We start from the raw sequence: 25,246 nt of genomic DNA, 5'->3' as shown, positions 1-25,246 counted from the left end.
GATCCCACAAACTGTGAGATCATGACGTGAGTAGAGATCAAGAGTCAGACGCTTAACCCACTAAGCCACCCAGGCCCCCCTCATGTGCTTTTAAAATACAATTCTCTAGTCCAGAAAAGTCAAAGTCCTATTTATAGACAAGAACACCGTGTTGCAATATTTCAAAAAATAGTGTGTATGATTCTCAAAAGGGGAGTTTGTACCTATTTGGAGAATGAGTATTAGAGTGAAGATTTTCATGAGCTTAGAGTTTATGCAACTTCACACCTTCTGAAGAAGTAAGTGCAAGAAAGAGAAGGGGTGGTGGTATGAATGATATTGTGTAAATGAAATACTTATTGTCTGTCAGTTTTCCTTTGCAAAGAGTTTTGAAATACTGGTCTTAACTGGGGTCATGAAGGCTTCAACTTACCCCTCCAACATAGAATAAATGCCTTCTTTCCATTTCTTGCATCGCCAAGATGGCAACTATTAGAAGGAACACAGCTGTAATGAAACTGTTGATAAGATCCTGTAATACAGAATTGAAAACTGTCAACTTTGGGGGCACCTGCGTGGCTTGGTCGGTTAAGCGTCCGACTTCGGCTCAGGTCATGATCTCATGGTCCGTGAGTTTGAGCCCCGCGTCGGGCTCTGTGCTGACAGCTCGGAGCCTGGAGCCTGTTTCGGATTCTGTGTCTCCCTCTCTCTCTGCCCCTCCCCTGTTCATGCTCTGTCTCTCTCTGTCTCAAAAATAAATAAACGTTAAAAAAAATTAAAAAAAAGAAAACTGTCAACTTTACATGAAAATGTGATTTCACAAAATACTTAAGTTGGCCAATTACCTACCTAAGGATGGATGCCTTTTTAAGACTTTACCTTTGATTACTATTAAGAGGAACCATTAGCAGCATAGTTCTTGTATCTTCCAAGACATGAGTTTATGTGATTTTAAGGTCCTTTGTCAACAGAAATGGATTTAGTTTCATTACAGAAAGCCATTAAAAAAAAAAAAAAGCTGACAACTTCCCCATCATTGTCTTCTTAAAGGGCACAGGAAAATGAGCATGAAAAAAAACCTAGAGGTATGGGGGCCTACCCAAATTGGATTTCCATAAATGTGATTTTTAAAAAACATATATTAACCTAATGTAAATTCTGCATTTCTATTCCATAGTACATTTTTAATATAAAAATTAAATTTTAGATTAGCACTTTACTGATTTAATTGCACTCCCAAATCTGCAGGTAGAATTAATACTCTGGAAGTTGGATCTTATTTATTCTGAAGGTTCACATACTCCAAAAAGGATGGAACTCGTCTGAGGAGCAGACCTGATATTCTTGAGTGAATGCTTGTGCTGTTGACTTTTGAGCTTTTCCTAAGAAATGGCCAGAATTGAGTGTGCCCTGGCATTTATAGGCTGTCTTTGTCCTTCCTTCTGGATTTCAGTACTGAGTTCTTTCATTGCTAGCCCAGTCTACTGCTTTGTGTGCTAAATAAAGTGTGAGGATGAGTAGATGGAGGCCACTCATGAGGATAAGCAGAGGCTGGACTTTGGTATTAGAGCAATAAGAAAAGTGGGTGCACAACCTGTCAGTGGCACTAATGTGGGGAGGGTCAAAAGCCTGGGAGGTAGAACCGTGGCCCTGATGTCTGATTGGAACATTTTAAGTCCTTAAGTCTTGATTTCTTGACTTGGTAGCATCAGCCTGTCTGGTGCACCTGCCCAAATACATCAGGGAGCCCTGCCATCCAGTGTACAGAATCATAAATGGCTCTAACGGAGCTCTTCAATGTGCCAAGTGTTTCCAAGTCATTATCTTTTTTTTCCACGTTTTTATTTATTTTTGGGACAGAGAGAGACAGAGCATGAACGGAGGAGGGGCAGAGAGAGAGGGACACACAGAATCGGAAACAGGCTCCAGGCTCTGAGCCATCAGCCCAGAGCCTGACCCGGGGCTAGAACTCCCGGACCGCGAGATCGTGACCTGGCTGAAGTCGGACGCTTAACCGACTGCGCCACCCAGGCGCCCCTCCAAATCATTATCTTATTTAACCCTCACAAACACCTTCCAAAGTCAGCATTGTTATGATCTCTCTTTTAAAAGGACATAGCAGAGGCTTAGAGAGGTTTATTAAATTGCCTAAGACTGGATATCTGCCAAGGAGTCAGAACTCCCTAGTGTCTCACTATTGCCTCCCACCAGAGACACTCAAATAAGGAGGAAATGAACTGTTCCCCACCCCCCCACCCCAGGTTGGAAGGCAGCATCCATCTTGGGCATTTTCTGTGGATAACGGGTCACGGAGGGTGAAAATGGTGTGGGACATATAAGGTGGGAGTGTGTTTTGTTGATGAACTCTTTTGCTCTGCCAATTCCTAAATGTGTGATCTGGGGCATGTTTTATCATCCCTCTGTGTAAACATGCTCATTTTTAATATGGGGATAATGATTGGGGTTCATTGGGTTGATCTGAGGATTAAATGGTGTAATGAATCTGAAAATACCAGATGATAAATGCCTGGCATCTAGCGGGTCGTGAGAGTTCATCACAATGTGGACTTAGGATATTTGCCTTCAAAATGTACGCAGTTGGTAAACTTTCTGAAAACCTCAGGTGTTCTTCCTGTTGGGATTGCTGAGCAAGGAGCCCTACCCCATCATGGAATGTGACTTGCCTCTTGGAGAGGCACTAATTATTTGGGTACCTGGTGGGTAACGCTGAAAGGGGGACAAGGTGCAGGGATGGTGAAGGTTAGAAGTAAGTTCCAGCTGGGTTCTGTGGGCTGAATGAGAGGTCTGCCCACAGTGGGGTAGGTACACTGGTTTACAGTTTTGCAGGAAGCTTAGTGCTTTAGGATTGTGTAAACCAAGATATTAAAAAACGTGAACAAGGGCTCACTCTTACAACTAAGAGGCAGAGTGTAAAATTTTTAAAATTAACTAAACTTTTTAAAATTAATTAGCTGTGGCCATAGATCATTGAGAATTTAGATGAAAGCAAATAAATAATAATACTAATGCAGACTAGACTTCGGTAGCCAATCGTTGATTACCTGTCATAATTCCAATCTCCTCACTGGAATACTAGATGTTAGTTTAGTCTGTCCTTACCATAGTTTCCTCTGGTCCTTGCTTACAAGGAAGGACCTGGACTGTCCTTTGGCACTAATGTTTGCCTTATTTCTAACACTTCTCTCATAGCTCACATTTTCTTGTGCACTCCCTGTGTGTCACATACTGTGCCAGGGTGTTAATCTCATTTGATTCTCACAACAAACTCATTGTCCTGTTTACAGACGGCTAAGCAACATGCTTGGGGTTGCTCACCCAGTAAGTGGCTAGGACCCTCTGCAGCCTGACTTGAGTATCTGGGGGCCTTCTCTGGACTAACCCCCCTTCTCCCTTTTGTCTTAAGCACATCATTCTTGTTGTTGGCCTCATCTCTGATGGAGAGAGAGAGAGAGAGAGAGAGAGAGAGAGAGACAGAGATAGAGATAGAGACAGAGACAGAGAAATGTTCTTTCTGATGGAATAAAATTGCGTCTAAGCCTTTTTATGTGCAGGAAGACTCTGGTTTCCCCATGAATGCTGTCTTTACTCATTGTCTTTTCTTTTCCTGTTGACTAAATACCCTATTGACTCAAGTAGCCTTCTCTGACTAAAATGAGAGATGGATTTGTTACTCGACTATTATTTTTCCATAAAGCTCCCAAATTGTTTCCATAAACAAAATTGTATAGAAGTATAACTGGACCAGAAAGAGATACTTTAATGGTGAATGCTTATTTTTAAACATCACTGCATATTAGAAAAAATTTTGAACACTGACAATTTGTTTCATAAAATATGGTATTTGTAACAAGAATTTGTATATAATAAACATTATATAGTATTCAACTATCTGCAACTTCCGTTGATTCCATTTGTGCCTGGAGTTCTCCAAACACGTGGTGTAACCTGATCAGAAATGACCAGAACTGTGCTTTGTCATTAATCTTATTTGAAGGGGACATTCTAAAGCTGATATCTCCTACTTACAAATGTAAAGATATTGCTGGTAGTTTTGGAATCGTCACTTCTACAGAGTTTTATTTATTATGCTCTTTTTAAAAAAAAAAAAATTGTTTTCTAGTGGCAAAAACAGCTGCTTGACCAGAACTCAGTTTCTCTGAACGTATTGGATAATATTTTTTTGTAATGTAGAAGTGTTAAAAATACAGACAATTCAGAAGATAGTATAGTTCATACTTTTCTTGGGTACGTTGACAGATACTAGAATATAAAATTGGTGATGAAGTCTAAAAATGAAGACAGTGACCCCACCATGGGTGGGGTGAGGAAAGCTGTATTCTCGCTAGCTCTGATGAAGACCCATGATAATAAGTCAAGGAGGCTGAGAGGTGAGACCCTTGGTTGTCAGGGTCACTGGCATAGCCTTCACAAAAGCAAGAAGATGCAACCGTCCCCAAGCCCAGGCCACATCGTCTCTTCAGAGAAAGAGGCATTGCCAAAATATGGCCCCAGAATCCACAGATCTCAGTTTGTATGTGAGGCCAGTACTCTTGATGCTGCCCTGCTGAGCATCTGAAGTCCTGATTTATCAAACTTTCTGTTTCCCTGCTGGGAATTTTCATCATTAGCCCCTTACCAAACAAGAATGGGAAGGAGGAATGAGGAACTCTGTATTCATGTGAGCCTTTAAGGAAATCGCCACTTAAAATCAGTACTACTTACTCTCATCCTATGCCTTGGGGGCACCAAACCGTCTTGCTAGGAAAGAAGGACTGAAAGAAGTGACGACTATGCTTGCTGGATCCCTCAGGTGTGTGGGCCGGCCTTTGAACCTATACGGAGCCCTAAAACTGGTACAGCATGAAATAAGGCATGTGTTCTCGGGCTTCCCACACCGCCCTTTCCATAAGGTCCCAAGGGACTTCTACAGCTTGATGCCGACACATCTCCAAGTCCACCTACTCTCTGAAGTGACAAGGAGTTATCTCCTAGGCACCAAGCCAGTGTTTGGTTTGTGCTGTCCCTAAACCAGCACCATGCCTCCTGGGGCCAAGGCCTCCCTGTTACTACCCAGTGGTAACTACCTTTCTGAACAGTCTCGTATGTACCTGTCCTTCATCTTACAGAATCTGAAAGGGAAGATTAGAAAGGAAGGGACAGGATAGGAGAAGACAGTTTGGATCCTGTGTTGATAAGTCTTTGAAAAAAACCTTCCAAGTCAATTAGATCGCACACCATCCGACCAACTATGTTGGTTAGCACGTGGTGGCTTAGTATGTGTACTGTTAGTCAATGGAACATTAGAATAACTGAGCATCCTACTTAGTTTCCCCGACTGTGAAGCTCCTGGGAGCTTACCAGGCATATTTATGTGCTCTTCCAGACTCTGGCCCATATATTGGAAGATAGTAGTAAGAAAAAGGCAGGGACTCTGAATCACACTTTGGGCTTCCAGAGTCATCCAAAGGAAAGAGACTGTTCTGACCCAAGGATAGAGGTAGCAAAAGGGGGCCTGGCTTTATCAAAGTTGACCAAAGGCCTGCAATTCTATAAAAGCTGACCTCAGCTATCTGTGACCACTGTAGGAACAGCTCCTCTCACAGGACCTTCTTGGCTTATTCTTAGGAGCCCCCAGTTCTTGCCTTTGCTTGAGACACTTCCTAGATACTTCCCCTGGACACTACAGCAAAGCGTGGTGCCTTGAGGCTCGCTCCAGCTCTCTAGCTTTACGGCAGTGGACCTTTTCTCAGAGGGCTCTAGTCCTCCTGACCGCAGCTGCTGACCTTGGTGCTGTGGAGCCCTCAGTCACCTACCTTAAGGACCTGTACCCACCCCCCGGGATAATCAATTCACTTCTGGCTCTGCATTTTAAGGAAACCATGAGGAAACAGGAGAAGATACAGAGAACATAACATGTAGAGACTCCGAGGACGACAACCATGAAGGGGGATGGAGATAGAGAAACCTTGTAAGGCAATAGGGCAAAAAGTCTGGCTGAAAGCCAGGCCTGAGTCAGACAGGCTGGGCTCAAATCTGAGTTTCCACGTGAGTGCATATTGCCATGGGCGACTTAATCTAGTTTTCGCATCTGTTAAATAGGGAGTGGGGGCAACTACAACCTCACTGGCTTGTTGTGAGGATTAAATAAGGCAACACATATGAAAAAGTATCTGGCACATGGTATGTGCTTAAAACAGTTCATTTACCTTCGCTTCTTGAAAATCTCTATGGGCAGAGATTTTAGTTTCCCTTCAGAAACCTCTTTATTGTTATGCTCTCCATAGCTAAGAGGATCTTCCGTACGTCCAGAGCTGCTCATATTTTGCTTTGTCTGCTTCCTGTTGCTCTGCACTCTGTGGGATAAAGAGAGCCCGGCAGCCTTTTCAGAAAATCCCTCACACCTTGAAGGAAATATTTTGAGTTTTAGCTCAATAGCAACCAATCCTACCTTAAGGTTAGAAAAAGGTACTATAAGGAAGTGGGATGTGGGAGAGGCCTGAACTCTGAGTTGGGATTTCACGGTGCAAGATGAAATGGTAAAAGCCATCCAACTACATTATGGGGTCTGATAGACACTTTGTAAGTGAATGTTCACTTTGTGCTGAGCATTGTGTTATTTGCTTTAAACACATTTAAGTGTTATACAAACCCTGTCAGGGAGTTACTATGATCACCCTTTTCCTTTGCTCAATTTCCTAGATGGAGAAACTGAGGCTAAAGTTCACACAGCTAGGAAGGGGCCCACGTCCGTATCTGGCCACAACTGTAGTTCTCTAGTCTGCGAGGATGCAGAACCTCAGGCTCCACAAGAAATAGGATTTATCAGGGCGCCTGGGTGGCTCAGTCGGTTAAGCGTCTGACTTCAGCTCAGGTCATGATCTCACACTCTGTGAGTTCGAGCCCTGCGTCGGGCTCTGTGCTGACAGCTCAGAGCCTGGAGCCCGCTTCAGATTCTGTGTGTCTCTCCCTCTCTCTGCCCCTTCCCTGCTCATGCTCAGTCTCTCTCTGTCTCAAAAATAATAAAAACATTAAAAAAAGGTTTTTTTAATAAATAAAAAAAGAAATAGGATTTATCTGATACCTGAGGGGTTAGCTTCAGGAAGCTTTCAGTTGGTAAAGAATAGGAAACTCTGGAAAAAGCTACTGAAGAAGGCAACGCCATCATATGGCACCCTTTTAGGAGTGTGGACCCTTTATACCCATGAAACGATGGACTCCTGCAATCTTTCTGGGTATGTGTGACAATTTTCTACAACTTCGCCATGCCAGCTCTTGCTTTTGCAAGGGCGAAATGTTTAATAATTTGTTAGAGTAGTTGCTGTTTGAAAAGTAGCAGCATGTACTGTTTTATGAGCAATAGATGAGAAGTGTTTTTACCTACTGAATATACTAATTGAAATTTTCGTTAGGACAAGCTGCAGACTATCATGTTCAGTGCATAATGAGACAGAAGCAGGTGTGTGCATTCGTTCTGCCGTAGACAGAGAGGTCCAAGGAATCTTTCTGGGTATTAGACTAGTTTCTCCTCTGGGACTAGGGCAACACCCTGTCATAGATGAGTTATGTCCTTGTCCAGAAAGATAGCTCTTTGGTTTTCACTTGAGGAGAGACGCTACTCTGGGACCAAGGGCAGAGCTTATATTTGAATTACGAAAGTGAACACTTACAAGTAAGGACCAATCTAAACAAATCAGCAAGTGGTGAATGTCTAGTATATATATTATAATAAAAAAAGAACGATGCACATTTCCAGAACTGTGATGGCTATATACAACTCATGGGCTTTGGCAGTGATGAAACAAACTAATGCTCTTATGATAAGACCCTGCAATGAAAGAAACAGGATTTGTTTTAATTCACATGGACTATTAAAAAACAAAGCTAGGGGCGCCTGGGTGGCGCAGTCGGTTGAGCATCTGACTTCAGCCAGGTCACGATCTCGTGGTCCGTGGGTTCGAGCCCCACATCAGGCTCTGGGCTGATGGCTCAGAGCCTGGAGCCTGTTTCCGATTCTGTGTCTCCCTCTCTCTCTGCCCCTCCCCCGTTCATGTTCTGTCTCTCTCTGTCCCAAAAATAAATAAATGTTGAAAAAAAAATTTAAAAAAACAAAGCTAACCCATAAACTGTTAGGAAGTAAATCTGACTATATGGCAATTGCCTGTATGATTTTGTACGTACAGTTTATGTGTAAAATTTCTCTTTTTTTCAAGAAATGAAATAATACATGGAAATAATTAAAATGGACATTTAAGTATAGAAGAATAAAACATAATACTGATTTCTTTCTTCTTCCTCAACCCAATCCTAGTCTATTCCCTTAAAAGTAACAGCTGTTCACAGTGTTTACTTCATACTGGAAAGAAGTACATACGAGTAGAGTAAATATATGCTGATTTGATAGAGTGAGGTAGAGCTCCAGTTTTCTTTCCAAACTGTTGATTATCCCAACATCATTCATTGGGAAACACCAGTTATTTTCCCTGCTCATCTGAAATCCTACCTTTATCATGTACTAAATTCTCACATGTATTTGAGTCTATTTGAGACTATCCCCTCCTACTGAGTTGCCGGTTCTTTTTTAGTACTTTTGAAATTACAGGAAATTAATTTTATATTATATTATTGTCTGACCTAGTCCCCTTTTCAGCACTCATTCTCAGATTCTTTATAAATCCCATGTTTGTCTTGGTCTAGTTCCCCAAACTAAGCCTGTTGGAATTTTTGTTTTTTTTTGGCTTTTTGTGTGTGTGTGGAGAGAGAGAGAGAGAGAGAGAGAGAGAGAGAGAGAGAGAGAGAAACATTGAGAGCAAGGGAGGGGGCAGAGGGAGAGAGAGAGAGAGAGAGAGAGAGACTCTTAAGCAGGTTCCACATGGAGCTCAATTCCACAGGCTCTCAGCATGGAGCTGGATGCAAGCCTTGATCTCACAACCCTGTGATCATGATCTGAGCCAAAATTAAGAGTTGGTTGCTCAACAGACTGAGCCACTCAGGTGCCCCATAAGCCTGTTAGCATTTTTATTTTTTTGAGAGAGAGAGAAAGAGAGAGAACGACAAAGAGAGAGAGCAAGTGAGTGAGGGGTAGAGAGAGAGAATCCCATGAGGGGCAGAGAGAGAGAGAGAGAGAGAGAGAGAGAGAGAGAGATAGGGCACAAGTGAACAAGGGTCAGAGAGAGAGAGAGAGAGGGAAAGAGAGAGAATCCCATAAGGGGAAGAAAGAGAGAGAGAGAGAAGTGGGTATGTGTTCATTCAAACCCGGGCTCGAGCTTGTGAATCGTGAGATCATAACCTGAGCTGAAGTCAAATGCTTAACTGACTGAGCCACCCAGGCACCCAAGCCTGTTAGTATTTTCACTGGGATTTCATTTAAAAGCCTGTTGGTATTTAATTGGGATTTCATTTAACTTCTAATTTGGAAAGATTAAAACATTTACTCAAGAATAAAGTATGTCTTCCCAGCTATTTTAGTGGTTTAAAAATATCTCTGAGTTTTTAAAGTTTTCTTCATATAGGTCTTTCAAATTTATTTAATTTAATCTTAGATATTTTATCATTTTATTGCTCTTGTAAAGAGGAATATTTTCTTCTATTTTAAGTGTTGTTCTACTAACTCCTAATGAGTTAGTAGAAAGTATCTTGTTCTAAATTGTTTCCCAGTTGATTTTGAGTTCTTTAGATATACAGTGATATCAGCTGAAAAAATGATATATTTTGCCTCTTATTTTCAACTGTTCTTTATTTTTCCTGTCTAATTGTGATGATTAGCTGTTCCAGAAAAATACTGAATACTAGTATTGATAAGGGCATCCTCTCTGTTCTTTATTTAATGGGAATACTTCTGATATCTAATCATATATGATGCGGACTTTTGGGTTTATTTTTATAATGTCAACAAAATATCTATGTATTCCTATTTTTTATGGGTCCCTTTCTTCTCTCTCTCTTTTTTTGCTATCAGAAATAAATGTTGAATTTTGTCAAATGTGTTCTTTTCCTTATTTGATGTAATCTAATTTGTTCTCCTTTTACCTATAATATGTTGGGTTAGTTTAATAGAGTCCTAATACTGAATCATTATAGTGTATTTTTTTAAAGTACTGATGAATATTTTCTGCTAATATATTGATACTGATTGCTGTGATACAAGTGAGATTTCTAATCTCCTTTTTCTGACTTGGTCAGGTTTTTATATCAGTGTTCCATTACTTTTTTTTTTTTCTTTTTTGAGAAAGAGAGAGAGACAGAGAGAGAGAGAGAGAGAGAGAGAGAGAGAGAACAAGCAAGGGAGGGGCAGAGGGAGAGGGAGAGAGAATCTTAAGCAGGCTCCACACCAAGTGTGGAGCTCCATCTGGGGCTCGATCCCGTGATCCTGGGATCGTGACCTGAGTCAAAATCAAGAGTCAGACACTTAACCGACTGAGCCACCTAGGTGCCCCAGTGTTATATACAACTTTGAAAAATAATTCAGAAGGGCTTTTTTCCTTTTCCATACTTTGAAAAAGTTTCCGTAGTATCAGAATTACATCCCATGAAAGTTTGAGTTAATTGTGTGAAAAAGTCTGTCCCCGATATACTGTGAAGGATACTCATTTGCTTAGTTCTCATTTTCTTCTGTATTTACATTGGTTTTTCTCTATTCTGGGGTCAGTTTTGGTAATTATGTTTTCCTAGAAAATCAACTATTTCATTCAATTAGTTGTTTATTTGTTTTGCAAGGTAATCTTGGGTATCTTCTCAGTTTCTTCATCCTTTGTGATTATTTTCCCTGTCTGGTTTCTAACTTTAAATATATGTCCTCTCTTCACCCTTTTCCCCCTATTATAGGCCATTGGTTTATCAGTTTTGGTCAATTCTGTTAGTTTTGTTTGCTAATTTATACATTTCTCATATTATCTTCACTGCTTCCTCATTCCCTTTGTGAGGGAAAACCCGAGGAATATAAAAGTAAGACAGGAAAAACAGCGCTGATTTAGTATTAAGGGTTGAGTGAGAGGAGGAGCGAGGGGAGAAGGGGAGGAAAGGGAGGGCAAAACAGAGGTGACTGGCAAAGGGAAGTAGGGAAGCTTTCCGGAGGTGGCACCTCCTGGGGATCACTCCCTGAGGCCGCACCCACCCTGCATCACCAGCTCTCTCTGCTCACCAGCCTCAGGATCTTCAACACTCCCGTGGGCAAGAAGAAAAACTGCTTGAAGCTGTCCCTGAATTTGAACGGGACTTTGGCCTGTTCTTCAGCACGCTTTTGGATGGCGGCCTTCTCCCCTGCGCTCTGGGTCACCTGCTGTTGCTTTCCTGGGGGCGTCTTTGAGACTGCAGGCTGCGCCCTTGCGACTGCAGGCTGCGGCTTACTGGGTGCTGGATTCGCCGGGCGTGTGGGCTGCCCTGAGCGTGAGCTCTGCCTTGATCGTGAGCCCTGCCCTGAGCGTGAGGCTTGCACCGCAGCTGCAGATTGCCCTGGGAGTCCTGTAAGCTGCTGTTGTTGCAAGTTCCCTGAGGATGCCCTGGTGTTTGGGGCATTCATGGTGGTCCCCGAGCCTGGCTTTGTCAGGCTGGCCCTGCCGCTCTGAGCCTGCATGGCGGTGGCGGCGGCGGCCAGGCTGTCCCCTGGGAACCAGCGTCGTGCCCAACGGCCGCCGTCCGCCTATGCCTCGCGCGCACCCAGCTCTTGCTGCCCGCCGACAGACCAAGCCCTCCAGCCACCCTCCTTGCCACCTGGGACGCGATGCCGCTGCCTAGGCTGGGAACTCACTATCCCTGCAATCCCACGCCTCGGTGCTGCCAGCCAGCCAGCCAGCCAGCCAGCCAGGAAGAGGGCTCCGGAGACCATTTAAGGCGGCCTAGGCGCCTTCTTCTCTGCCACCCAGGCCCCAGAGCAGGAAAACCCAGTCCGATCAGGTCCTGGTGCTCCCAGCACTCCCCTGGAAGTTACAGTATGGGTGAGCGCTGGGCACAGAATTCCTACATCTCTTCTTCCAGCTCCCATATTGAGATTAAAGTGAGAACAACTGCAGAAAATATGTGAAAGAATAAAGAAATATATTTAATACTTAGCATCAACTAAAAAGTAATATAAAATTGCAAAACTTATATTTTGTCATGAATAGGTTTTTTTTGATAAGGACCACTTGGATTAAATAGAAGTTTCCGGTAAATAAGGGCCCCGTCGGCAATACAGCACACTGCTGCCAGGAGTCCGAACACCTGGAAACAAACACACTTTGTCATTGCTGTGACCATGGTCTGGCCTTGGGTCATTCACACAGGTTTTAAGTGTGTGCCCACTGGCTTCCTCTCCTGCTAGGGTACCAAGATTGCTCCCTCTGCTTCCACCTAATACTAAAACGGGAAGAGACTTCAGAAATCATTTTATTCTCATTTCCAAGTCTGCCTAGAGAAAGAGAAAACATAACTTAAGTGAGCAGAAATAATACTGAGGTGGTGTAGGCTCTGAAATAAACACTTGTCTGGATGTCTTGACTTGCTCTGACATGTATTAGAGCCCTACTGAAGATCATACACTTAATGGATAGGATTCTAAATAGGCCTCAGGGGGAAAAAAAATTACGGTAAAGGGAATAAACTAGAACCAGGTCTTTAGGTACTCTGATGGCTATTTGAGAGCTGGCGCCTGGCTGGAAAAGAGGGATATCATTTCTTGCATACTATTTGGTCAGTTCCATCCCATGGCCTGGAAGTTGGGCTTCTTGGCTCTAGATAACCACTCCGTTTCCCATCCTGAATCTCAAACTCAGCTTCTTAGGTTCTGACCACACTCAGTACCTCCTACCTATCCTGTGACTCTGGTACCCTGCACATTGCCGGTTCCTCTGCCTGGAACCATTCCCCTTTCCTCCCCTGTATTCCTGACAAATTGAGATTCCGCTGCCAAAGAGAGGTAGTTGCTTCCTTTTTTCTGTACCCCGCAGTACTCTGGCAATAGCTTATACACAGCTGTTTTCATTTCTCTTTCCTGTATTAGGCTCTAAGCAAGGTGAGGATAGGGTGGGCTCACATTCTAGTCCAGTGCTGTCCAAAAGAAATACAATGTGAGTCACCAATGTAAGCCACATAATTTAAAAGTTTCTAATAGCCACATTAAAAAGAAAAAACAAGTGAAATTAATTTTAAGAGAATATTTTGTTTAGCCCAGTGTATCCAAAATATAATTTTGACATGTCATCAATATAATAAAGTTATTATGAAATATTCTATGTTTTTTTCGTAGTAAGTCTTTGAAATCCAGTGTATATTTTACCTGTATAGCTCATCTCAATCAGACCAGCCACATTTCCATTGCTTGGTAGCCACATGTGGCTTGTGGCTGCTGCATTGGACAGCAACAGCTCTATACTTTGTGAGCATCCACCAAAGTGCACCATTTTATTCTTTCAGTGTTTGTTTATTTTTGAGAGAGAGAGAGAGCATGAGCTGAGGAGGGGCAGAGGGGGAGACAGAGGATTTGAAGCAGGTTCTGTGCTGGGAGTGGAGAGCCTGATGCGGGGCTCAAACTCATGAACCGTGAGATTATGACCTGAGCCAAAGTCGGTCGCTTAACTGACTGAGCCACGCAGGCACCCCCTGCAAAGTGCACCTTTTAAAAGAAATGAATCAGTGAATGAATAAAATAAGTGAATGAAAGTACACTTGACCTTTGAACAACATGGGTTTGAACTGCATAGGTCACTTATGTACGGATTTTTTTTGATGTAGTAGAGTACTATAAATGTAATTTCTCCTATGATTTTCTTAAAAACATTTTCTTTTCTCACTTTATTGTAAGATACAGTATATAATACATATGATACAGAAAATATGTGTTAACTGTTTATGTTATCGGTACTTCTGGCAACAGTAGGCTATTAGTAGTTAAGTTCTTGAGAAGTCAAAGTTTAAGAAGTTTCAACTGTGTGGGAGGTCAACGTTGTAAAGGGTTAACTGTAAATTCTATGCCCTGTCCCTCTTTCTCCATAGTAGAGGGATAAGATTAAAGACAACTGGGGAAAATTGCTATTACAGCACTATCTCATTTCTAGAATAATTCTTATCCCTATGAAGTTGCTTAGGGCTTAGGAAGGAGATGAAAAACTATGGATTCTGACATACATGGCTGGCTGAGAATGGTTGGTTCTCCCAGTGGCCCATACCATGGAAAGACAAAGAAGTAGGATGGAGGTTTATATAAGAAGTTCCTAATTCACATCTTTAGATCAGAGTCTAGGAAAGCCAAATGATTTTGAACCTCCTATAAGAAATCTCAGAAGAGTATCAGATGGAACTAAAACCATATTATTTTACTCTTTTTTATTTTGGCTTGCCTTCCAGGATCAAGTCTGATTAAGCTGGCTTGCTTCTCTTCAAGCAATGTTCAAAATAATATAAGGCTTCTTCCAACCTTATCATGAGACATTTTGTATTACATTCCATCTGAAGAAGGATCTGGACAAAAAATAACTGAGTTCAGAGCAGTCTGTCTCACCTTAACAAGTGGTATGTATCCTTTTCTTTAAAAGGAAGTGCTGTGAAAGTCATCCGTGGCTTTTTGCTTGACATCAGGTTTCTCAGAGCTAAGTGTAACGGATTCCAGTAGCTTTTCTCAGTCTAGTCTAGCCCTACATAGAGGTGGAATATATAGGAACTTCTATTTGGTGAATTTCAGTTTTAGGGTGAAGTCATATTCTTCCACGTTAATCAGGGCATATACTCATACAAAAAATATTAAGCCACTAGGTACTATATACTGGCCTAGGAAATCCAAGGATAATTATAATGTAGAGTTCTGTTCATATATATATATTTTTTTTTTTTTTCAAGCAAAATTTAATTCTAATCAAACCTAAAGCAAGAAATCAGGAAGACCTCCACTTACCCCTCCAAGGACTATAAATGTTGTAGTTTCTGGTATCAGTGCCAACACAGATATGATTATCATGAATATTGCTGTTACCATTGAGTTGATAATATCCTAAAACACAGAATAGAAAGGTCAGCTCTGCATGAAGATCATCAAAAAAAAAAAAAAAAAAAAAAAAAAAAGAGCTGCCAACAGATTTTGAAACTTCCATTTTATTAAATAAATTTAGTGGGTTCTTTTTTTAGGAAATCAAACTGCCACTATAGGATGACACCTATATTGAATTTGGTCCATAGTGATGCCTAGTGGTTCTCTTAACCCATGATATACCAATCATTTAACTGCTTAGGCTTATTTCTTTGTTCAAGAAACCCAGTACTCATCACAACAAGTGCCCTCCTTAATACCCATCATCCATTTAGCCCATCCTCCACCTCCCTCCCTCCATCAACCCTTAGTTTGTTCTCTAGTTAAGAGTCTCTCTTGTGGTTTGCCTCCCTCTCTTTTTCCCCCTCTTCCCCTATGTTCATCTGTTTTGTTTCTTAAATTCCACATATGAGTGAAATCATATGGTATTTGTCTGTCTCTGACTGACTTATTTTGTCTAGCATAAAACACTCTAGCCCCATCCACATCATTGCAAATGGTAAGACTTCATTCTTTTTGATGGCTGAGTAATATTCCATTATAGATCTATATATCTATATCTATATCTACATGTATCTATATCTAATCTATCTATACACACATACCACAACTTCTTTATCCATTCATCAGTTGATAGACATTTGGGTTCTTTCCATAATTTGGCTTTTGTTGATAATGCTGCTATAAACATCAGGGTGCATGTGCCCCTTTGAATCAGTATTTTTGTATCCTTTTGATAAAATACCTAGTAGTGCAACTTCTGGGTCACTGTTTTCCAGACTGGCTATACCAGTTTACATTCCCACCAGCAGTATAAGAGGGTTCCCCTTTCTCCACATCCTTGCCAACATCCATTGTTTCCTGTCTTGTTAATTTTAGCCATTCTGACAGGTGTGAGGTGGTATCTCATTGTGGTTTTGATTTGTATTTCCCTGATGATGAGTGGTGTTGACCATCTTTTCATGTATCTGTTAGCCATCTGGATATCTTCTTTGGAAACATGTCTATTCATGTCCTCTGCCCATTTCTTCACTGGATTATTTGTTTTTTGGGTGTTGAGTTTGGTAAGTTCTTTATAGATTTTGGATACTAACCCTTTATCTGATACGTCATTTGCAAATATCTTCTATTCTGTGTGCTGCCTTTTAATTTTTTTTAATCACTTCTTTCACTGTGTAGAGGCTTTTTATCTTGATGAAGTCCCAATAGTTCATTTTTGCTCTTGTTTCCCTTGCCTCTAGAGACGTTTCTAGTAAGAAGTTGCTCTAGCCAAGGTCAAAGAGGTTGTTGCCTGTGTTCTCCTGTAGGATTTTGATGGTTTCCTGTCTCACATTTAGGTCTTTCATCCATTTTGAATTTATTTTTGTGTATGGTGTAAGAAAGTGGTCCAGTTTCATTCTTCTGCATGTTGTTGTCCAGTTTTCCCAACACCATTTGTTGAAGAGACTATCTTTTTTTCAATTGAATGTTCTTTCCTGTTTTCCACATTGATCTATGTGTCTGTTTTTGTGCCAATACCATACTGTCTTGATGACTGCAGTTTTATAATATAGCTTGACATACAGCATTGTGATGGATTTTTATTTTAGTTTATTTTTTATTCTTCAGTTTTATTTTTTATTTTTCAGGATTGCTTTGGCTATTTGGGGTCTTTTGTGGTTCCATACAAATTTATGATTATTTATTCTAGCTCTCTGAAAAATGCTGGTGGTATTTTGATGGGGATTGCATTAAATGTGTAGATTGCTTTGGGTAGTATAGACGTTTTAACAATGTTTGTTCTTCCAACCCATGAGCATGGAATGCTTTTCCATTTCTTTATTTCATAAGTGTTCTATAATTTTCAGAGTACAGATCTTTTTCTTCTTTGGTTAGGTTTATTCCTAGGTATCTAATTGTTTTTGGTGCAGCTGCTAATAGGATCAATTCCTTGATTTATTTTTCTCCTGCTTCATTATTGGTTTATAGAAAGCAATAGATTTCTGCATGTTGATTTTATATCTTGCGACTTTGCTGAATATATTAGTTCTAGCAATTATTTTGGTGGAGTCTTCTGGGTTTTCTACATAGAGTATTATGTCATCTGCAAATAGTGAGAGTTTGATTTCTTCCTTGCTGATTTGGATGTCTTTTATTTATTTTTGTTGTCTGATTGCTGAGGCTAAGACTTCCAGTACTATGTTAAATGGTAATGGTGAGAGTGGACATCCTTGTTTTATTCCTGACTGTAAGGGAAAGGCTTTCCATTTTTCCCCATTGAGGATATTAGTTGTGACTCTTTTGTATATGGCCTTTATGATGTTGAGATATATTCCATCAATCCCTACTTTGTTGAGGCCTTTTATCATGAATGGATGCTGTATTTTGTCAGCTTTTTCTGCATCTACTGAGTGGATCATGATTTCCATCCTTTCTTTTTATTAATGTGGTGTATCATGTTGATTGATTTGCAAATATTGAACAAGGCCAAGGATAAATCCCACTTGACCATGGTGAATAATTATTTTAATGTAAGGTTGGATTCAGTTTTCTAGTATCTTGTTGAGAATTTTTGTATCCATGTTCATCAGGGATATTGGCCTGTAATTCTCCTTTTTAGTGGGGTCTTTGTCTGGCTTTGGAATCAAGGCAATTCTGGCCGTATAGAATGAGTTTGGAAGTTTTCCTTCCATTTCTATTTTGTTGGAACAGTTTGAGAATAGGTATTAACTCTTATTTTTTACTTAAAAACTTTTTAATGTTTATTTTTGAGAGAGAGAGAGAGAAGGAGAGAAAGAGAGAGAGAGAGAGAGAGGGTGGGGCGGGGAGGGGAGAAAATGAGCAGGGGAGGGGTAGAGAGAGAGGGAGACACAGAATCCAAAGCAGGCTCCAGGCTCTGAGCTGTCAGCACAGAGTCCGATGTGGGGCTTGAACCCACAAACCACAAGATCATGACCTGAGCTAAAGTTGGATGCTCAACCAACTGAGCCACTCAGGCACCCTGTATTAACTCTTTAAATGTCTGGTAGAATTCCCCTGGGAAGCCATCTGGCCCTGGACTTTTTGTTTGTTGGGAGATGTTTTTTTAAAGTTTATTTGCGGGGCAGAGGGTGGGGGTTGGGGGGAGAGAGAGAGAGAGAGAGAGAGAGAATCCCAAGCACGTTCTGCACTGATAGTGCTCAAACTCAGGACTTGAACCCATGATCTGTGAGATCATGACATGAGTAGAAATCAAGATTCAGACACTTAACCAACTGAGCCACCCAAGCACCCCATTTGTTGGAAGATTTTTGATTGCTATTTCAATTTCTTTGCTGGTTATGGGTGTGTTAAAATTTTTTATTTCTTCCTGTTTCAGTTTTGGTAGTTTGCATGTTTCTAGGAATTTATCCATTTCTTCCAGATTGCCCAGTTTATTGGCATTTAATTTTTCATAGTATTCTAATTGTATTTCTGAGGTATTCGTTGTGATCTCTCTCCTTTCATTTGTGATTTTATTTATTTAGGTTCTTTCTCTTTTATTTTTGGTATAAGTCTAACTAGGGGTTTATCAATTTTATTCTTTCAAAGAACCAACTCTTACTTTTGTTGATCCATTCTACTATTGTTGTTGTTGTTGTTGTTGTTGTTTCTATATCATTTATTTCTGGTCTAGTCTTTATTATTTTTCTTCTTCTGTTGGCTTTAGGCTTTATTTGCTCTTCCTTTACCTGCTCTTTTAAGTGTAAGGATGGATTGTGTATTTGAGACCTTTCTTGCTTCTTGAAGTAGACCTGTATTGCAATGTATTTCTCTCTTAGGAATGCCTTTGCTGCATCCCAAAGATTTTGGACTGTCATGTTTTCTTTTCATTTGCTTCAATATACTTTTTAAATTTCTTCTTTAATTTTCTGGCTAACCCATTAATTCTTTAGTAGGGTGTTCTTTAACTTCCATGTATTTGTGGTCTTTCCAAATTTTTTCTTGTGGTTGTTTAAAGTCCTCTACTATTATTGTTATCATTATCGATGAGTTTATGTTTGTTAGTAATTGATTTATATATTTGGGTGTTCCAAGCTGGGGCATAAATATTTACAATGGTTAGATCTTTAATTAATTAATTAATTTTGAGACAGTGTGAGTGGGGGAGGGGCAGAAGGGAGACTCTCAAGCGGGCTGCACGCTATCGATGCAGAGCATGTGTGGGGCTTGAAGTCACAAAACTGTGAGATCATGACCTGAGCTGAAATCAAGAGTCAGACGTTCAACCAACTAAGCCATCCAGGTACCCTGATTGTTCGATCTTGTTGATGGATATACCCCTTAATTATGATATAATGCTCTTCTTCATCTCTTGTTACAGTCTTTGGTTTAAAAATCGAGTTTGTCTGAAATAATTATGGTTACTCCAGCTTTCTTTTGGCATCCCTTAGCCAAAAGATATTAGCCAAATTAGATAGATGGTTCTCCGTCTTATCACTTTCAATCTGCCTATGTCTTTAGGTCTAAAATGAGTCTACATTTAGGTCTAAATGTAGGCAGCATATAGATAGTGTTTTGTTTGTTTGTTTGTTTTTTTAATCCATTCTGATAGCCTGTGTCCTTTGATTTGGAGCACTTAGTCCATTTACATTTAGGGTGATTATTAAAAGATAGAGGAATTTAGTGTCATTGTGTCACCTATAAAGTTGGTGTTTCTGGTGATGTTCTGTGTTCCTTTCTAGTCTTTGTTGCTTTTGGTCTCTCCTCCCCACCCCCAAGGAGTCCCCGTTAGTATTTCTTATAGGGCTGGTTTAGTGATCATGAACTCCTTTAGTTTTTGTCTGGGAAACTCTTTATCTTTTTATTCTGAATTATTGTCTTGCTGTTTAAAGTATTCTTGCCTGCATGTTTTTCCCAGTCAGCACATTGACTATATCCTGCCATTCCCTTCTGGCCTGCCAAGTTTCTGTGGACAGATCTGCCTCAAACCTGATCCATCTTTCCCTGTAGGTTGACTTTTCCCCCCTTGTTGATTTCAGGATTCTTCTGACTATGATATGCCTTGGCGATGGCCAGCTTTTGAATTTAATGGCAGTTCTCTGTTTCTTGGATTTTGATGTCTGTGCCCTTCTCCAGATTAGGGAAGTTTTCAGCCGTAATTTGCCCAAATAAACCTTCAGCCCCTTTTTCTCTCTATTCATTTTCTGGGACTCCTATGAATGTTATTCTATTTTAATAAGTCATTGAGTTCCCTAAGTCTACCTTCATGATCCATTATCTTTGTTTCCCTCTTCAGCTTTACTATTTTCCATAATTTTATCTTCTGTATCACTAATTTTTTCCTCTGCTTTGTCCACCCTTGCTGTTATGACATCCATTCAGGTTTGCATCTTGGGGATTATAGCATTTTTATTTTTGGCCTGAGTAGACTTTAGCTCTTTTATCTCTGAAGAAATGGATTCTCTAGAGTCTTCTATGCTTTTTCCAAGCCCAGCTAGAATCCTTGTAATTGTTTTAAATTCTAGTTCCAACATCTTATTTATATCTGTATGATTAAATCCTTGGCCATTTTTTCTTCCTGTTCTTTTGGTGTGAATTCCTCCATCTCCAACAGGTTGTTTTTTCCATTTGTAGATGTGCAGCTTCGTTCTCTAAAACTTCTGATTGATTTCTTAGGTGTTCAAATTGATTTCTCTAGCTGTTTGGGGGAGAAGACAAGCTTAGGGTTGCCCTGCTCCTCTGCCATCCTAATCTATTTCTTTTTTATTTAAATGTAGGTGGAGGGAGAACTCATCTAGTTGGGAGTAGATGATATATTGTGTGGAAGGTTTACAATAGAATGGTACACTGGGAAGCCGAAATGCTAAGAGAAAATGTGGAATAGTTTAAACTGTAAATGAAACAACTTTATAACGTTACTAAAATGTAATTAATAAGAAAAGCTACACACACTTGGCAGAAAGTGGTAATTTTCAGGAAAAAACTTTCACAGATTTGCATGAAATGGCTGGCTGATTATGCTATTATTTGATGATGTAGCTCATTCATTTATAATTTCTAGAAACAAAGCATTTGCCTTCTGAACAATGGCTTTAAAGGAAGCAACTTATATTTTGAATGGATGTATAATGTGGAAAAGAAAAATGGTCTATTCTGGATGGTTTACATCTGTTTGCAGGTAACTGTAGGCAGGAAGGTATTATTAACATAGAAATATCAGACTTTAAACCCGTGGTAACTTAGAAACATAGTTATTAAAAAGAAAATAGGAAGAGGTTCAATGGGGACAGGGTAAGATTAGATGCACAAAAGAAGAAATAAAGTTCACATTTGCAAGAAATATTAACTGTCTTAGATTAATGTTTCTCTGTGTTGGATACTTTGCTCTGCTTCAAGGCAAGCCACACCTCTACTTCAGGTAGACAACCCTGCCTCCAGTGAGTAATTCAGGTAAGTGTATATGAATGGCCTTGGGTAAAGGTGGTATTCTAGGGAATGTAGAGAACCACAGGATAGAAAAGGATGTACCTGTCTCGAAACATCAATGATCCTTAATAGTCATTTAAAGCATTGTGTTTATAATGAAAACCAAACATCAATATACCATGGTGTAGAATGTTAATTTAATTACAAAAATGGAGATTTCATAGAAATTTTGAGCCTGCACTTGGATACCACTGCAAAGCCCTGGGCTGGTTCACTTTGTGTTTTCTGTCATTGGAACACTTAAGGTTAACAGTCAGAGAAGGCCAGCTCTACACACTGTGTCGGTTACTGCAACTTTGGGACAATGATAAACATAATAAATGTGAATGCATATGACCAAGCCCTTTCCTAAATTAGTAAAGACAGTGGTCATGAGGCAGAAGTACTTACAAGTTACAACTGCAAGATTAATTGGAATCTTCAGCCATATTTGTCTCCTTCACTGTTGTTACAGTAAAAGAGTTCCAGGCATCTCCTCCATCTGTGCTCTGGCTCCTATTCCCATCCACCACTCTGCAGGCACCTTATTCTATTCATTACCCTTCTTTGTCCCTGGCCAGGTTTCAACTCAGTAGCCCTGAGTTACAACTCTAGTTACAATTGTAATTATAGTTGTCTCTCTTCTCCTGCTCAATCTATTGCCTCAGCTTTACTATCACCTCTCCACTCAAGGCACACCACTCTGGTAAAGGGGCCTCTATTAACACAGTCAGTGAATATATATATTTTTCCAGGACTTATTTTTCTTTCTTTACATGTGGTAATATTCACCACTCCTTTTTGAAATGTTTTCCTCTCTTGCCTTCTGTGACACGGGCCTCCCTTGGGTTCTCTCCTGTCCTTCTCTGGCTACTCTTCCTTTTCACCCCATATGTTCGTCTTTCCCAGTTTTACCTTCAGCTTGCTCTTCCCTCTGTGCCAGTTAGACCAGTCTCAGAGATCATTTACCATCACAAGGTGGTGACTTCCAGGTTTAACTCTTCTCTCTCCTGAGCTTCAGACCTGTTTTGAACATTTCCATCTGAATACTCCATAAGCAACTAGAACCTAGTATTTGTCTAACTAAACTCATTCCATTCGTCTCCCTGGCCTTTCCTTAAACCTATTCTTCTTCCTGTACTTCTTATCTCATTATCATCTCAAGATATTTAAGTGGCAGGTATTCTTAGTTTTTCTTATTTACCTATTCGTATCAATTCTACCCCCATTAACGCCTTTCTCTCCAGCTACTGTCATGACCTTAGTCCAGGCCTTCATAATTTTCATGTCAGGGTTATAGAACCAAACTTTTAAGTGGTCTCTGAGACCTACCTCTAGTTTTGTTGCTCTTTAAGCCATTATTGATACTGCCACCAGCAATCCCCTAAATTGTAAGCTGCTCATGTCATTCTCCTACTTAAAAAACTCTAAAAGCTTCCAATGGCCTTTGGGTTAAAACACAGGGCATATAAAGCCTTGTATGCTCTGACCTCCTCCTGCCTCTCAAGCTTCCACTCTTGTCCTCTCTTCTCCACAACTCAATATCCCAGCCATTCAGAACTCCACGCAGCTGCTCGAGGTCATGCTCTTTCCCCCCCACTAGACCCTCATATGCTGCTTCTTCTACCAGGCAAGCCTATGATGATTTGGTCCCCTTCCCTGGTTTGGTGCCTCCCCACTATCCTGGGTATACATCTATTGCAGCACCTGTTACACTGAATGGCTCATCTATCTTGCTTCTTGACTACATTGAAAATCTCACAGGTGTAAGATTTGTGTTTTATCAAAGAACCTGTTACAGAAGCTGGGATTAGCAGACACTTAACACTTGTTGAACAAATGATTCCATTAGATCAAGAGCAGAGAGGAATCTTTTCATAATGGAATAATAATCCCATAGTTGACCATGCAGCACCATTTCTTTTTTTTTAAGTAGGTTTCGTGCCCAGCGCAGAGCCCAACACAGGGACTGAACACATGAACCTGAGATCAAAACCCGAGATGAAATCAAGAGTCAGACACAACTGACTGAGCCACCCAGGTGCCCCAGTATAGCACCATTTCTAAGAGATTACAATATCAGCAAAGTTTGATCCTCAGAGATTTGGAGACTAAATTTCAGTGTGGTACACATAGGACACTCTCCCTCCCAGTGTATTCTGTTCAGCTTAGAGCTCCAGTGTATTACTGGGACATGTAATAAGCTCCAGAGAATTGTAGTTTGGAGAAAAATAAATAGTTTTATTAACCTTGGAAAGCAGAATGTGAAGAGCAACTATACCATTTTTTGAGTAAAGAGGATATGGGCCATGCTGTTCATGTCCTTGCAGAAATCTCTGGAATAACTTAGCTTAGCCCTTTCTGCTACTAAATGACATTATATACTCTGAGGGTCAACTGATGAAGGCATTGTGATCTCTTTTCCTAGACTTCCCTCCAGTCAGGTCCAGCTCTAAAGTGTGATCAAGTACTTTGGAGAGATGCTATGAAGATCTTCTCTGTTTCCCAGCTTTCCCCTTTTGGGATCTGTTCAGCTTGTGAGTAGCTTGAGACATTCATCACTGGCCTTCAAAAGTGGTTCTAGAAGGTACCACCTGAAGGCATGCTTATGGTTTGAGAATAGCTCTAAAGTCCCTCTCCTTAACTAGGGGTTATCAACTTGGCTATCAGCATTTTGGAACCTAGGAGGATGAGACAAGTGCAGCACAGGAAGACTTCAGTGCAGCTACCAGTCTAAAGGTGGGAAGGGCAGCAGGAGGTCTTAGAAGGGAGACCTACAGAGACAGGATATTGAGGGTAAGACTTGAAAGAGGAGAGAGAGGTAAAGACACTCTGTTTTTCCTAGAACTGGATAACAATCCAGGGACACATTCACCTTAACTAGTATCTTCAACTTGCCTATTTTGACAGTTTCTAGAACCATTTAGGCACTACACTGGGCAGTTATTCTTAATGCTATAAGTATGGCAGGTGCAGTTCATATGCTACTAAATAAGGTTGTACAGTATAAGTTCATTATTTAGCATTAGTGTTTCCAGAATTAAGTAAGATAGCATTGTGCTTTATTCAGTCTCCCAAATTATCTCAGTTTTCCATTTGGTGGTCAGAGATGTGCAAGACGTGGATACTTGGGTATCTGCCTCCATCTCTCCCCCCAATTTTGAGGCCATATCAACATGTATTTAAAAGGGAATGTGCTAAAATTTTATTAACTAGGATCTTAAGTTTAAATTTCTTTAGAAGATCTACAGTTCAGTGAATTCTCCTGACAGAAGGGTCAGTCACATCTAATAGATGGAGCTCAGATTTATGCTCTGTGGTTGCACCAGGGACAATACAGAACACATTAGCAGTGGATAGAATTCCTCCTTCCTAAGCCTATCAGACATTACCTAAAGGCTTAAGAAAACCAAAGCATAGTTTATTAAGATGTCTCACTATGACAGGAAAAAAGTCTAATAAAACTGAACACTTACAAGCAAAGGCCAAAACAAACAGTCTATTAATCGATCCAGTCTCAGCATATATAAAATTATGAAAAAGAAAATAACAGCGACTTCAAATCCAGTGATGACAATGTACGGTTCAGGGGCTTGTGCAATGATAAAAAAAGCCATAGATGTCACAGTTAGTGCCTATAAGGATAAAAACAAACAGACAAACATGATTTATTCAATGATTATTGAATGCCAAGTTTAAATTGTAAAAACGATCATTTCTAAAGTAACTAAATAAATGGGTTTATGCCATATATACACACATCTAAAAGAGGAATGACCAAAATGTATGGATGCTGACTTCTCCTTCTGTTTTAGAGAACTAGGTGTCCCTCTCTGTTATTCCACTTGC

The 25,246-nt window shown here is 40.4% G+C and overlaps 1 protein-coding gene across 10 annotated transcripts in view; it reads right to left on the bottom strand.

The window, feature by feature from the left end:
* Positions 1-25,246, bottom strand: part of LOC109491355 (chemokine-like factor) — a 47,553-nt gene that overhangs the window by 17,194 nt on the left and 5,113 nt on the right. For 3 of the 10 annotated variants that reach the window (XM_023245598.2, XM_023245596.2, XR_006590501.1), the window contains exons 2-4: positions 24,874-25,032; positions 14,861-14,956; positions 413-511 (exon numbers count right to left, since the gene is read on the bottom strand). In XM_023245598.2, the coding sequence (XP_023101366.1) occupies positions 413-511; positions 14,861-14,956; positions 24,874-25,032 (354 nt within the window). The other 7 variants (XR_006590502.1, XM_023245601.2, XM_023245599.2 and 4 more) reach the window with 7 other exon arrangements.

The sequence above is a fragment of the Felis catus genome, chromosome E2 (assembly GCF_018350175.1).
Source record: "Felis catus isolate Fca126 chromosome E2, F.catus_Fca126_mat1.0, whole genome shotgun sequence".
Taxonomy (NCBI): Eukaryota; Metazoa; Chordata; class Mammalia; order Carnivora; family Felidae; genus Felis; species Felis catus.
The sequence above is the reverse complement of the archived record's forward strand: the minus strand, read 5'-3'. Positions and strand labels throughout refer to the sequence as shown.